Source organism: Myxine glutinosa, chromosome 4 (assembly GCF_964187855.1).
Source record: "Myxine glutinosa chromosome 4, kmMyxGlut1.1, whole genome shotgun sequence".
In the NCBI taxonomy this organism is placed as follows: domain Eukaryota; kingdom Metazoa; phylum Chordata; class Myxini; order Myxiniformes; family Myxinidae; genus Myxine; species Myxine glutinosa.
In genome coordinates, this window is record NC_136264.1 from 94,571,458 (window position 1) to 94,586,197 (window position 14,740).

Consider the following 14,740-nt stretch of genomic DNA (forward strand, 5'->3'; position numbering starts at 1 on the left):
TACTCTTTGTGAACGATGCCGTGGGATCATTAATTTTCAGCAACTACTGCTGTCAGCGGAACACCGAGCTTGACGTTCCGTCGAGTGGCAGCACACATTGTGATGCAACGCCTTATTTGTCGAAGCACCAATCTGACCCTTTATAGCAGTGTCAATATTCAAACCCAGGCTAGGCACTCAAAGGTGAGTTTGCATACTTCTAAGATATCTTTCCTGCCTTTTCTGCTGGAAGACGACTCTAAAGAGAGAGGAGTCTGCACTGATTGTGCATTTTTATTTCCATTGAGTAATGCAATAGAAACCAGAAGTATGTGACACTTTTGAGAATTGTCTTGTCTGGTGAAACGGCCTTGCATCAACCAGTTTGTTTCCAGCATAATGAATAGAGGACGTGACAACGCGGGAATTGAAACTGGCGTATTGTATTGTTAAAGGTGTATACCACATTTAACCCTTCTTATTAGCCCGTCTCATGCAGAGCAGAAGACAGGGTTTTGTAATCGTGTGTGTGTGTGTGTGTGTGTGTGTGTGTGTGTGTGTGTTTGATTGGTTATTATCTCCATTCGTGGGTTTCAGGAGGTGGAACGGAGTCCTCCCAGGACCCAAAGTTTCCACCTCCTCTTTGGTAAGGGATCACAGTTCGTGGACCAAGCTGTTCAACTTTATCAGAGTTTTGTTCCAAGTGCTCTTTTCAGGAGCATCACCAAACCCCAGATTGCCACCAGTTGTTCATTTGTGGTAATATTCCCGGGTATGGTTTTCAAAATCTCAGTGTGGTTCCCCTTTATCATTCCTGTTGCTCCAATTATCACTGGTACAATTTTGAATCTCTTCAGCTTCCAAGATCGCTTGACCTCATTTTTGTGGTCCTGGTATTTGGTCATTTTCTTTATTTCTGCGTTGTTTAGGCCAAAATCGCTAGGCTCAATCAGCAATGCTGTCTTTTCCTTTTTGTTCCTGAGTACAATGTCCGGACGCATTGCTTTGTTTTCTATGTTCACGCTCGATGGAATCATCAGGTCGTGTGTGTGTGTGTGTGTGTGTGTGTGTGTGTGTGTGTGTGTGTGTGTGTGTGTGTGTGTGTGTGTGTGTGTGTGTGTGTGTGTGTGTGTGTGTGTGTGTGTGTGTGTGTGTGTGTGTGTGTGTGTGTGTGTGTGTGTGTGTGTGTGTGTGTGTGTGTGTGTGTGTGTGTGTGTGTGTGTGTGTGTGTGTGTGTGTGTGTGTGTGTGTCGGCATGTCGGCCGTAACCTTTTTACCATTTGCACTGTTGTCATCAAATTTTCACCATAGCTTTATCTTACTATAATTCACCAAATGTCCGTCCGTCTGTCTGTTCGAAGGTACCGCAAAAACGGCTTAACCGATCGCAACGATATTTTGGGTGGGTAATCCTGGGACCCCCTGGAGTAAAAAAAAAAAAAAAAAACCACCTTTAGAGGCCATTTTTTCCCCGCAAGCGGGGGTTGGCCTTTTTCGGGGACCGTGGTTGTTGTTGTTTTTCGGTCCCCTTTTTGAAGCAATGTTTTACGGCCGGATGCCCTTCCTGACGCCAACCCTTTTTGCCGCCTTTAAACGACAAACAGGGAATTACCAGTGAACTGGTACTCAATTAGCCGACCTCGGAAGGATGACAGGCTGAGTCAACCCCCCTGGCGTTAATTCAGCGATCGACCGGGATTCGAACCCAGGATCCTAGGATCCTAAGCTGGCACCCTAGCCGCTAGCCCAACACCAGAAGTAAAATAGGCTATATTGTTTTTCCAAGTTTTCCAATTTTCCAGTTTTTCCAAACACGATGGAATAATATTTACCGATATGAACAGTGATGTGGCTTTTATTGAAATTCTACAAATACTGTTTAGATTTTGATGAGAATTATGAACCTGTCCAGCGAATCCTGAAGTGGACAGTTGACGGCAATGCACGGGTTTGATAATATCCCAATACAACCGTCATTTCATCATAATGTTTAATCGTTAAACGTTAATCGTGTTAATCGTTTTGTTAAAGTATCAATGGATGATTGAAATTGAGTGAATGCAATTACGATGTTGAATTCGTAATTGTGTTCACCCAACCGTACAGAACTTCACTTCAGGATTTAAATATTTGTTTATGTCACAAATGTTGTTAAAAGTTTATTTTTTATATTAATGCTATTTAATTTGAGATTGGAGTTATGCTGTTTGGAATGAAACAAGAGATATCGAGTTCAAGTGAATGACGGAATGCCGTGATGGTTTCTACTTTCTAAACGTGAATTCGCGGATCGCCATATGCAGATTCGCCATTGACTGGGTATAGAACACACGTACCCGTTTGTTTGCGAACGGGTACGTTTTTCATGGAAGTCCTTCACGAACTTGCTGTCCATGTCTGACTTGCGAATGAAGGTGCTACAGGAATGTGAAATTTATTGGTTTCATGCTTTAGCATTCGCCGTTTCTGCATTGTCTGTTTGCTTCTGGTCTCCCACCCATGCGTAGCACGGGTACCTCACTAGTTATGATAATATGGAGAAGGCAAATTAATTATTTTGTCAAAAGGTCAAAGGTCAGCGTCACAAAATCAGCAATTTTCATCCAATTAACCTGATATTTCAATTTACCATTTGAGTTTTGTCATCAAATATTCAACAAAGCTTTAGTATGAGAATATGGAGAAGACAAATTAATCATTTGGTCAAAAGATCAAAGGTCAGTGTCAATTTCATCCAATTGACTTGAAATTTAAAAAATTTGCATATTGGGTCACTGAATTGGTTCACCAATCAAAAGCTCCAAACTGATTGTTTTTTTTTAGATCAAAGGTCAAGGTTGCGTCAAATCACCAATTTTCACCCGATTGACCTGAAATTGAAAGAATTTGCATATCGGGTCACTAAATTGGTTCACCAATCAAAAGCTAGATAGAAGGTGATTATTTTTTTTTTTTTTTTTAGATTTTAAGCTCAATGGTCAAGGCTGCATAAAATCATCAATTTTCATTTTGTATTTTTATGCCTCTGTTGACAAAGTCGCTGGAGGCATTATGTTGTCAGGTCGACTGTCAGACTGTCTGTCCATCCGTCTGTCGGTCCATCCATCCGTGATAGGTTTTCGTTACTGCGATAGCTTGAGAACGGCTGAAGGGATCTTAGTCAAACTTGGTACAGGTATGTATAATGATGTAAACATGAACTGATTAAATTTTGGGGTCAGGAGGTCATAGGTCATGTCAGGTAAAAATGTGATAACTTGAGAACAGCTGTATGGATTTAAAGCTTGAACTTGAGAACTTGAGAACAGCTGATTGCTTTGTGCAACTTCATAATTTAATCTGCATAATAAATCCCTCTGGTACTTTCATTTTCCTAATAATGAACCACTATGTCTCAATTTACTTCCCAGAAAACTAAAGCTTGAGAATAAGAAGGGTCAGCAGAAGCTTGAACATGATTGTTTTTTTTAGCTCACCTGGAACGAAGAGCGAAATTTTTAGCTCACCTGGAGGTATATAGTGTTGGGGGGAGGAGGGTGTTGCCCCCCAAAATAGGTATTTTTTTCTTTGTTTGTTTAAAGTCTTATGATTATGTTATTCCACATGCTGCCCTGTCTTCTAGCAACCATTGAAATTAGTTAAAAATACCCTTAGTCGGTGCAGTATACTGTTTATTCCACCAGGTTAGCGCCAGGGGTATTGCCCCTATGTTTTCATTTATGGGTGATGGTCTCTTTATTGTCTATTCTGAGCTTTTATTTGGCGATAAAATTGTTGAACTGTTTAGTTCATCTTTGCATATCTGCCTTGATTTTTTTTTGGGGGGTTTTATCAGTTCTAATGGTTTGGGAGTAGCTGACTGCTTCGCTCTCGATGCCACTCAACAGTTTCAGAAGCCATCTTAAATCTGACAGGATGGTACAGTGGTAGTGCATTTTGAGCTTAGTCTGGGTTATAGTCCAGATCTTATTATAAACTCTCAGATTGGTGCTTCATCAGCAGTGCACTGTCCTTCAGATGGACGTTTAGCTGGGGACCTGTCATTTGCCAGCCCCGTATGTTTGTGGACCTTAAATATCCCACGGTGTTGAACTTTAATAAAAGGTGAGACTGCTAGCACCCTGAACGAACTCCAAATTCCTGCCAATTATAGTCGAACATCACCACCACTCCAGCATCGTACCCATTAATGTTGTACATTATTTATTTTAGAACCAAGCTAGGGAGAATGGGAACTGATGAATGAAGACCAAATACAGTATGTCGATTGCCAACATACCGATATATACTGATCTCGTCGTTGATTGCATCTCCATCCTTCCATTAATTTATGTGTGGAACTTTTCTTTTGTTGCTTCATTACAGCTATGCCGTAGATGTGAATACAAGATTATTGGCTGAATTTGGTTAAGGTATCAGAAGATAATGGCTTCGTTTGTTTTAAAAGGCACTGGGATCTTTATGGTCCACAAATGACTTGCGTCATACAGTACAACCAGCTTAACACCCTCGCCAAAGGATGACATGCTCTGCAACAGCCCACTTTCTCAAGTGCAAGATGACAGTTTATAGTCGGATGACATTCCTTCAGGAATCAAACACAGAATAGACAACTAAAATGCAGGTGCCAAACCTTTTTGCTACCACGTTAGTCAAATTAATTTAAGTGTTAAACAGAAGGAAGTAGTTGCATTGTGTTCTGCATCATGAAATTTTGATCAAATGTAAATGGTGCTGTATACTACAGGTACATGGTGGATGCTTCAGATCAGGAAAAGATTGAGGCTTCACGGAATGAACTTCACAACCTCCTGGACAAACCACAACTACATGGCATCCCTGTAAGGCACTTGGGTTATGGGACAGTTTGTGGCAATTGCACTTCTACACAAGACAAATCAACACAGTGCATCATCTTAACAAAAGTCATGGGACACCACTTTCCTCTTGTGAGAAAAGACAACACGTCTAATTTGCGTAACCACAAATTTTGCCAATACAACAACATGCATTTTAAGGCCATTTTCCCTGCTAGAGCGGGGGTTAGCCTTGCGGTCCCCATGACAATCTTCTCCATTTTGCCCTATTTTCTGCATCTCTCCTTGTTAACCCCCTTGCCCGCATTTCTTCCACCATCCTTAGCCAAGTCTTTCTCGGTCTTCCCCGTCCTCTACTTCCTTCTACATTCATTTCCATCACTCTTCTCAACCAGTCACTTTCATCCTTCCTCAACACATGACCAAACCATCTCAACCTGTTCCTCTTCACAGCATCAATCACAGGCTCTATTCCCATCATCTTTCGCAATTCATCATTTGTCTTCCTCTCTCTCAACGATACTCTGCACATCCACCGAACCATTCGCATTTCCACCCTTTCCAGCCTTCGTTGCTGCTCTACATTCATGACCCATGTCTCGCTCCCATAAATCATAACACTTCTCACACATGCAGCATACACCTTTCCCTTCAGCTTCAACGACACTCCCCTCCTCATCAGCATGCCACTCAGTTCCCGGAACTTCTTCCATGCACATCTCACTCCAGCAACCGTTGCCGAGTCTGATCCACCTTCTCCATTCAGCATGTCTCCGAGGTAGCAAAATGTTTTCACACCTTCCAGCTCGCGCCGTCTCCAAGATCCAACTCAACATTTCCTCCATCTGCAGCTCCCTCTGTGCACACCTTACATTTGAATGTAGCTGCCACACTGGTTAATGACCCTCTCAGACCACTACATTTTTGATGAACCCACTCAGTGCACATTGTACATTGAATGGAGTTCACTCCGACACCCTTCCTGCACACAGCACATGGCCACGTCCCAGTTCTTTCCACCTCACCACATGCTTTACCACTTGCCATCACCTTCGTCTTTCCTATATTCACCTTCAGACCTTTTGTCTCCATACATTCCTTCCACTTCCTTCCTTCCATACATTCCTTCCATACATTCCTTCAGTCCATCCATACTTTCCGCAATCAACACCAGATCATCTGCATGCAACAACTCCCACGGTAAACCCTCCTTTACGTTCTGAGCCAGCACCTCCATCACAGCTACAAATAGTAGTGGACTTAGTACCGACCCCTGATGCACTCCCACCTTCACCTCAAACTCACCACTGTTCCCGTCCTTCGTCCTTACAGCTGTGCGCACTCTTTTGTACATTGCCATCACTACTCCGATCAACCATTCCTCCACTTCTAACTTCCTCAATGCCCATGTCAATACTTCACGTGGAACCCTATCGAATGCTTTCTCCAGATCAACAAACCCAAGAAACAACTTCTTCCTCTTCTCCATTTCCATAAATTTTGCCAATAGATGCAGTATAAATAGTCAGGGAACTGCATCATTGATCATTTTCAGATCATCATGTTCTAAGGAAGGAGTTGACGAAGTTCCATGAAGGAATGATAATTGCTGTAAGAATGGGCACGTTATTTCAGGATTATTTCAACTTGTCCTTGCCATCCTTGGATTAACAGTGCGGGATGCCATCGTGAAATGGAAAGTTGCAGGCAACACCAAATCTGACTATCAAAAGCATAGATCTCAATAACCTTACAACAGATCAACATTTAGGACAGACTAGCGGGCACCCCTGCCCTATGGGCGTGAGTACCCATGTCGGCCCACTGAACATGGATGGCCGTTTTGTGTCTGGGAGTTAACGAAACATAAAATTGTCAAGGATAGCACTGCGATCAATATAGTAATCACCAGGATGAGTCACAATATGAAGAAAGATTGTGATAAAGACGCTGCACCGTAATCACTAATATTACAATTACCGCTGTGAGAGGTGAGGTAACACGGGGTGAGGAAAGCATGTGATAAAGACACCACACCATAATCGTCAATATTATAATCACCTCAGTGCCGTGACCAATCGATGAGTGAAGGGAAAAACGGGCACACCCAATTGGTCAGTGCCATGACCAATCGACGAGTGAATGTTGCTGACAGAGCTTCAGTCACACATGCTCTATTTATTAGCAGAGTTAAGCAATTGGTTCATGTCTGTCTGTCCGTTCGCCCATCTGTCTGTCCATCTTTTCAGTTTATGATCGAGAAACAACTTTTTAAAATTGAATGTAGTATTTTTAACACAAATTGGAACATGAATAGGAAGACAAGTTTACTGTTTTACCGTACTTTGGCTATGAATGGTTAAAAAAAAACATGGTAAAAAAACCGGTTGAGGTAGGCTGGACATTTGGTGCGATGGAGGAAGAGAGGATGGCAAATAGAGTTGATAGTTAGAGTGAGCAAGGTAGGAGGAAAAGTGATAGATTGTGGTTGAGATGGGAAGATTGTTTGAGGAGGGATATCAATAAGGTGGGAGTGATTGGAGAGTGGAGAGAGTTTTCTGAGGACATGGGGTGTGGAGGAGTATCGTGTTCAAGGCAGGACAGAAGCTTGGTACAATTCGATTTCACGCATTATAAAGGGAAGAGAGTAAGAAGATTCCTCTTTCACTTGTACATTTTAAAATCACTCCTGCTTTGTTTTTTTCAAAGGTACATGCCTCTATTCCTGCATTCTCAACAGGTTCTCGTGTTGGGAAATAAGAAGGACTTGGCTGGAGCACTGGATGAGAGGGACCTCATTGCAAAACTGTAAGTGACTGTATTAGCTGTGGATTGACTTTCCAATTCACCGAATATTAACCCGAATGAAGTGATTGTCATGATGCCAAGGATGAAAGACACCCTTCCCCCTTCCATCACATTTTTTTTTTGTATACAGAATCGAGGCTCGTGAAAGAGCTAACATTTATCACACAAACAAATCAAATAGACAAACAAACAAAGTATATAAAAAGGGGAGCGGTCGACAAGATGGGGAGAGAAGGGGAAGCACATAAGCACAACATTTGAGAGCAGGGACATCGGGAATGTATGGGAGGGAGAGGGCTTGGGGGTTGGGGGAAGGCGGCGTGGGAAGGGGGGGGGGGGGGGTGGGAGAAGTATAAACACAAGGACACCAAGGACTTCCCGGAAAGAAGTTGGTATTTCAAAAAAGTGGATTTGGGGTGAAATTAGCGGGGGTAGAAAAGATCAAGGTTTTGGATGGGGGAAGATGAGAGATGGTGGTGAACAGCTGTTTTAAAGACCTGGAGGGAGGAGTGGGATTGAAGAGAGTGAGGGAGTTTGTTCCAGAGGTGGGAGAAAAGAGGAATGAAGGAGTGAATGTGAGCAGAGAGTCTTGATTTTGGCAGTTTAACCATAAGAGGGTTGCAGGCAGATCTTGTGCGACCTGTAGGAATATTTGGGGGACAGAGCCCAGAGAGAGCTGGAGGAGCAAGGCCGGAGAGGAGTCGGCAGAAGACAGAAAGACCACCAACCTGCCTGCGGTGAGTAAGTGAAAGGCCCTCGGAGGTAGCTTCATCGCGGGAGATTCCAATGATTCTGAACGCTTTGGTTTCAACAGCGTGAAGACGAGCTAGGTGTGATGTAGGAGCACCAGCCCAGAGGGGGGAACAGTATTCCATTGAGCTGCGGATGAAAGCCTTATATGTGGTGAGGAGAATAATTGTTAGCATAACAATTGTTAGCTTAATTTGCAATTTCAAGAACCAAATTATTTACTTCAATGCATGCAGTTGAACCAAAAGAACACTGTATGGATCACGTTTATTTTTATTTTTGGCGTACGTGCAAATTCATTATCAGAATTCACCCGACACTTAGAAGTGGGATGGAAGGGAAGGGCCAATCTGAAAAATAAAAACCATCTAATAATGCCGATTACAGGTTTTCCTAAGTTGATGTAGAGCTATTGCTGAAGGTGTGCAGTGAATTCCGCTGTATTCGACTACGTGTCGTGTCGTATGCAGCGAGCTTCTTCATGCATCTGAAGTGTCGTTGTGCAAATAGCTTGCATTAAAAGGCTGTTAGCTTTGGTTGAGTGACTGAATGGCATGAACGCCCAGCATTCTTAAATCTCATTCCGATTTTCCACATGATGCACCGTGGAATCAAAGAACAGCTTTGCTGCCAATTAAAGTAAAGATGCAACATGTGCAGCTTATTTTATTTACCTTTATCGACCCATCTATTATTTTGCATCCCAGATATCCAGAATTGCATCGTCAAAGGCCGGCATAGACTGTCAGTTGTGCAATTTCATAATCTTTTGCATTTCACTTTGGCTCATCTTGATTTCGCAGAAGCTATTCATGTGTTGCACATTTGTCATTTTCCCCATGATATCCCATTGTGTATCTCACACCAACACACTTGCTGTTCTTCTTACTTAGACTATAAAACAGTTTGACTCCAAGCAGATCAGATAATCATACCTTTCACGACAAATGCCAGAATCTGACCTATCATGATACGACAAGGTTCAGGTGATTTTAACTTTAAATTTTAAAAAAAAGGATTCTTGTCCATAAACATTTTCTTCCAGATTCTTGACTTCCAGTATTTTTCGTTGGACAAATTGTGATCAAATTTATAATAATCCTGACGATCCTAATTTTTGCGTAATCTTACTATAATTCACCAAATGTCCGTCCGTCTGTCCGTCCGTCCGTTCGCAGGTACCGCAAAAACGGCTGAACCGATCGCAACGATATTTTGGGTGGGTAATCCTGGGACCCCCTGAAGTAAAATAGGCTATATTGTTTTTCCAATTTCAGCTTTGGTCTCCAGCATTTTAAGGTTTGGTCTCCTGCATAACGTTATTTTCCTGGGTACCGCACAAACGGCTGCACCGATCGCAACCTGATGAATGAAAACACACAGTTAAAAATAATTACTTCGGACAAAGACCTTTCATAAGGACATGGGTTGAATCCCTGCTTGAGAGAATGCCAACTCCCACCCCCCCATAACGGTCGTCTCTCCAACTCACAATCCCATGAGATATGCGGAAAGGACGACCCAAGACCAATAATTATCTTCTTTTTGATTTGTATATAAACATCATTAAAAGTAAATAATGACCTCGGCCAAAGTTCAAACGACGTGGGTTTAATCTCGACATGAGAGAATTCCACATAGCTATATGGGTGGTGTATAAGCTAACAGATCGCTGTCTCCATCGATCTTGCCAAGGCCGCAACACCTATCGGCTCAAAATCCTTTTAACTGTTGACTTGGTAGTTTTTACAATGAAGGAAACATTAACAATGTTGTTAAAAGTTTATTTTTTATACTAATGCTATTTAATTTGCGATTGGAGTTATGCTGTTTGGCATGAAAAAAGAGATATCAAGTTCAAGTGAATGACGAAATGCCGTGATGGTTTCTACTTTCTAAACGTGAAATTCGCGGATTGCCACATGCAGATTCGCCACGGTCCCACGATCAATATTTCTATACGTGAACGCACCCGTTTGTTTGCGTACGGGTACGTTTTTCATGGAAGTCCTTCACAAACTTGCTATCCATGTCTGACGTGCGACTGAAGGTGCTACGGGATTGTGGAATGTATTGGTTTCATGCTTTAGCATTCGCTGTTTCTGCATTGTCTGTTTGCTTCTGGCCTGCGTAGCACGGGTACCTTACGAGTATATCATAATTATTGGTTAAACTGAGAATCCACCTTCACCTTGTTGTTGTTGTTTCCTTTTCTTTTTTCTTTTTTTTGTTGTATACAAGATCGAGGCTCGTGTAAGAGCCAACATTAATCACAAAAAAAAAACCCGACACACACAACATACAATAAAGGGAGCGGAAGACAAGATGGGGAGACAGAGGGAAGCACATAAGTACAACAGCAGAGAACAGGGACATCGGGAGGTCTGTGGGAGGGATAGAGCTTGGGGGGAGGAGGCATGGGAAGGGGGGTAGGGAGGTGGGAGAGGTACAAAACACATGGACACTGCTAGGACTTCCAGGAAAGAAGTCGGTATTTCAAAAAAGTGGATCTGGGGTGAATTAACGGGGGTAGAAACGATAAAGATTTTGGATGGGGGAAGACAAGAGATGGTGGTGAACAGCTGTTTTCAAGACCTGGAGGGAGGAGTGGGATTGAAGAGAGTGAGGGAGTTTGTTCCAGAGGCGGGAGTAAAGAGGAATGAAAGAGTGAAGGTGAGCAGAGAGTCCTGATTTTTGCAATTTCACCAGAAGAGGTTTGCTGGCAGATCTTATGCGACCTGTGGGAATATTTGGTGGACACAGCACAGATAGAGCTGGGGGAGCTAGGCCGGATAGGAGTCTGTAGAAGACAGAAAGACCACCAACCTGCTTGCGGTGAGTGAGTGAAAGGCCCTCACAATCAGCTTCATTGCGGGAGATTCCAATGATTCTGAAAGCTTTGGTTTCATCAGCGTGAAGCCGAGCTAGGTGTGAGGCAGGAGCACCAGCCCAGAGGGGAGAGCAGTATTCCATTGAGCTGTGGATGAAAGCCTTGTATGTGGTGAGGAGCTCAGGTGTGCCAAGGAAGGACTTCACACACTAGAAGATGCCCAGTCGGCGACTGGCTTTGGAGGCCAGCTTGGAAATGTGGTTTTCCCAGGAAAGATCATGGCAGGATAGTGAGACCCAAAAGCTTGCGTGGCATAACTTCTTGAAGAGGATTGTTGAGAAAGTAGATGGGAAGGTTGTCCTGTCAGTCTTTTCGGAGAGACATAGTGAGAGTGTGTGATTTGTCAGGATTGAAAGACATGTTCCACTTGTTTGACCAGTCTGTGATTTTGTCCAGGTCTGCAGAGAGTGAGGAGGCTGCAGATTGCTGATCTGATGGATGACGAATGGAGCGGCAGAGAGTGGAGTCATCAGCAAAGAGATAGAGAGGATTTTCCAGAGAGGTCGGAGAGATCATTGATGAAGACCAGAAAAAGCACAGGGCCCAGAACACTGCCTTGGGGAACTCCAGCCTGAACAGGAAGGGGAGATGAGAGTAATCCATTCAGGGCCACACATTGACTATGACCAGAGAGGAAGTCCAAAAGCCATGTGTGGAGATTTCCATGGATACCATAGGAGGAGAGTTTAGTGAGCAGAGCGGGGTGCCAGACCGTATCGAAGGCACGTGATATGTCAAGGGAAACAGCTCTGATTTTTGGCATTGAGGACCTCCATCCATTGTTGAGACAGCAGAAACAGCATGTCCAGAGTAGAGTGACCTCGTCTGAATCCAAATTGATGATTAGAGATCAAACCATTGGAGAAGAGGAAGGATTTGATATCCGAAGCAATGATGCATTCCATGACTTTGCTGATAATTGGGGGCAGGCTGATTGATCTGTAGTTGCAAGGATTTGTTTTTGCACCTTTTTGTGTGAAGCCGTAATGTTGGTTGATTTCCAAACTGATGGCAGATGACCTTGAGCAAAAGAGAGGGTGAAGAGAATAGAGAGAGGGTGAGATAGAGCAGCAGAGCAGGATTTTAGGACCCGTGGGCTGATGCCGTCATGTCCAGTTGCAGAATCAGAGTCGAGGGTTGACAGAAACTTTTCCACCTTGTCAGGAGGAAAGGACACAGAGTCTAGGAGCAGCTGGGTTCGACTGGGAAAGGTGGGTGCAAAGAGATAGATGGGTTTGGGACACAAGATTTTGAGGCAAACACAGAGTTGAGGCATTCAGCTTTGTCACGTGCGGTGTCAACTGTGTAGCCATTTGAGGTAAGGGAGGGGATGGACGGGGAACAAACACCAGAAACAGATTTGACCAGATGCCACCAGGATTTGGAGGAAGGAGACAGGTTTGAGAGTTCAGTCTTTCTCCCATTTGAGGAACTGCCTTCGCCTGGCTGTTCAATCCCACCGTTCCCTCCACCATCATTTCACGTCATCGTACATCACTTTGTTCAATCAATTAGATTGGCCACAGGTGGACTCCAATCAAATTGTAGAGACATCTCAAGGATTACTAAAGGAAATTGGATGCACCTGAGCTCAATTTGGAGTGTAATAACAAAGGGGTTGAATACTTATTAACTGAACATATTTCAGCTTTTCTTTTTTTCATTATTTTGTAAAAATTGTTAAAAATAAATTCCACTTTGACATTATGGGGTATTGTTTGTAGATCAGTGACAAAATAAATATCTATTTAATCCATTTTAAAATCAGGCTGCAACACAACAATTTTTGAAAAAAGTGAAGGGGTGTGAATACTTTCTGAAGGCACTTTCTGAAGGCACTTGGCAGGACTGATTATTATATATTAGGCCGAGAAAAATATATTTCCGGTCTCTGGTCAGCGCGCGCATCGATTTTGACCCTGCGCGTCAACTTTTTTTTTTTTTCCAACGGTACCTACAACAGCACGCGCCTGTTGTTGCCGGGCCGGCGCGCTATCTCGGGAAATGAGGGTCTGTGAGAGTCGCCATTGGTATCGACGTTCGCGCACGGCTCTCCCCTACAAAACTCCGTTTAGTTTGTCCAAATCCAACCAGCCGTTCCAAAGATATGAGTAGTTTTGTGTGCCGTGACGTCATGAATCCAATCGGCTGGATATTGTCATTTATTGAAACGAAGACGTTCTTTGTCGGGTTCGTGTGAAGCAACCAGAAGGGCGAGAGAGCTGCGGATGGTCTCGTTAGTTAGGCCTGGATCCTATCTCGTTTGTCATGAAGTTGTAAGTGTCTGTGATAATCTGGTGGACTTGGAGAAGAGATCGTGGGAGACCATCGGCCTGTTAGACCACTTGCGCATGTGCAGTGTTGACGCGATCGACGCATTGGAATGTTTGATGGTACGGCGAAGCGATCTCGAGAACGAAATGGCAGTCTATAATATGCTTGAAGAACTTAATGATTTTCAGAATAAATACATTTTAAAATATCTTAAGCTTGTGTTCATTATTTACAAAAAGGCCTACCTGTCCCATTGGCTATCTTTAATTTCTCTCTGGACGGCGCCACAGCAGATGAGGAGGACCGCAAGGCATGAGGACACAAAAACAACACCTTTATATGTGCAATCCATGCTGCAGATACCACAGAATCTTAGATTTTTGCAATCTTGGTGCAAAAAAAAAAAAAAAAAAAAAAAAAACCGCATCGCCGCATCAATTCTGGAACTTTGGTCTGACCAGAGACCAGCAATATATTTTTTTCGGCCTGAGCTTGGATATTAGGCTGTTTCCATCCACTACTGAGAAATTTCTTTTTCTTTATTTTTTGTTGTCCAATCCGCCAATCAGTGCCACTTGGTGTAGAAACACCGTAGCCGGAATATTTTTCAGTTCGAACAATCTTTAGGACTTGCACAACCTGTTTGAAGTTTTGCCTTATAGAGCGCATCAGTGTCATTCAAACGTTATGAGATAAAATATTGCCATTTACCTATGGTCAGTTTTCCAAGAAGATAACTTTTTATTTATAACTATTATGACACATTGGAGAAGGATGGCTCTGAGGAGCCTCCGAAACGCATACAGCCGTTCCTTGAGCCAGAGACGAAGGGGTTGCATGACTTGTCACAAAATCGACGCTGCGGTTTTTCAAGATTCTTGACCTGCCTGAGGAGTTCTTGGAGCCTGACCCCAGTGAATGGGGAAACCAGGAAGCATAATGGAGGAGTCAGGAGTTTGCCCATTTGGTGAAGGTGGTCAATGACCTCTCATAGCGTGGCGTTGCACTTATCCTGCATAGATGCGTGGCGTTGCACAGAGTTCAACGCTTCCATGACATGAAACGAGGAACAAAACAAGCAGTTCCTTCTGCAGATCGTTGAGGATCATCGGAATGCGTTCTCGACACCAACAAAGGCTGAAGCCATCAAGCGAACTAGGCTACAATAAGTGCATGGCATGCATGATACCCCCCCCCCCCCCTCCATAATAACCTAATACCC

At 43.3% G+C, this 14,740-nt stretch overlaps 1 protein-coding gene across 1 annotated transcript in view; it reads left to right on the plus strand.

Moving 5' to 3' along the window:
* Positions 1-14,740, plus strand: part of LOC137425013 (ADP-ribosylation factor-like protein 8A) — a 76,882-nt gene that overhangs the window by 16,582 nt on the left and 45,560 nt on the right. Inside the window, exons 4-5 of the mRNA XM_068113004.2 lie at positions 4,727-4,820; positions 7,537-7,604. Coding sequence (XP_067969105.1) covers positions 4,727-4,820; positions 7,537-7,604 — 162 coding nt within the window. The remainder of the gene's footprint in view (positions 1-4,726; positions 4,821-7,536; positions 7,605-14,740) is intronic.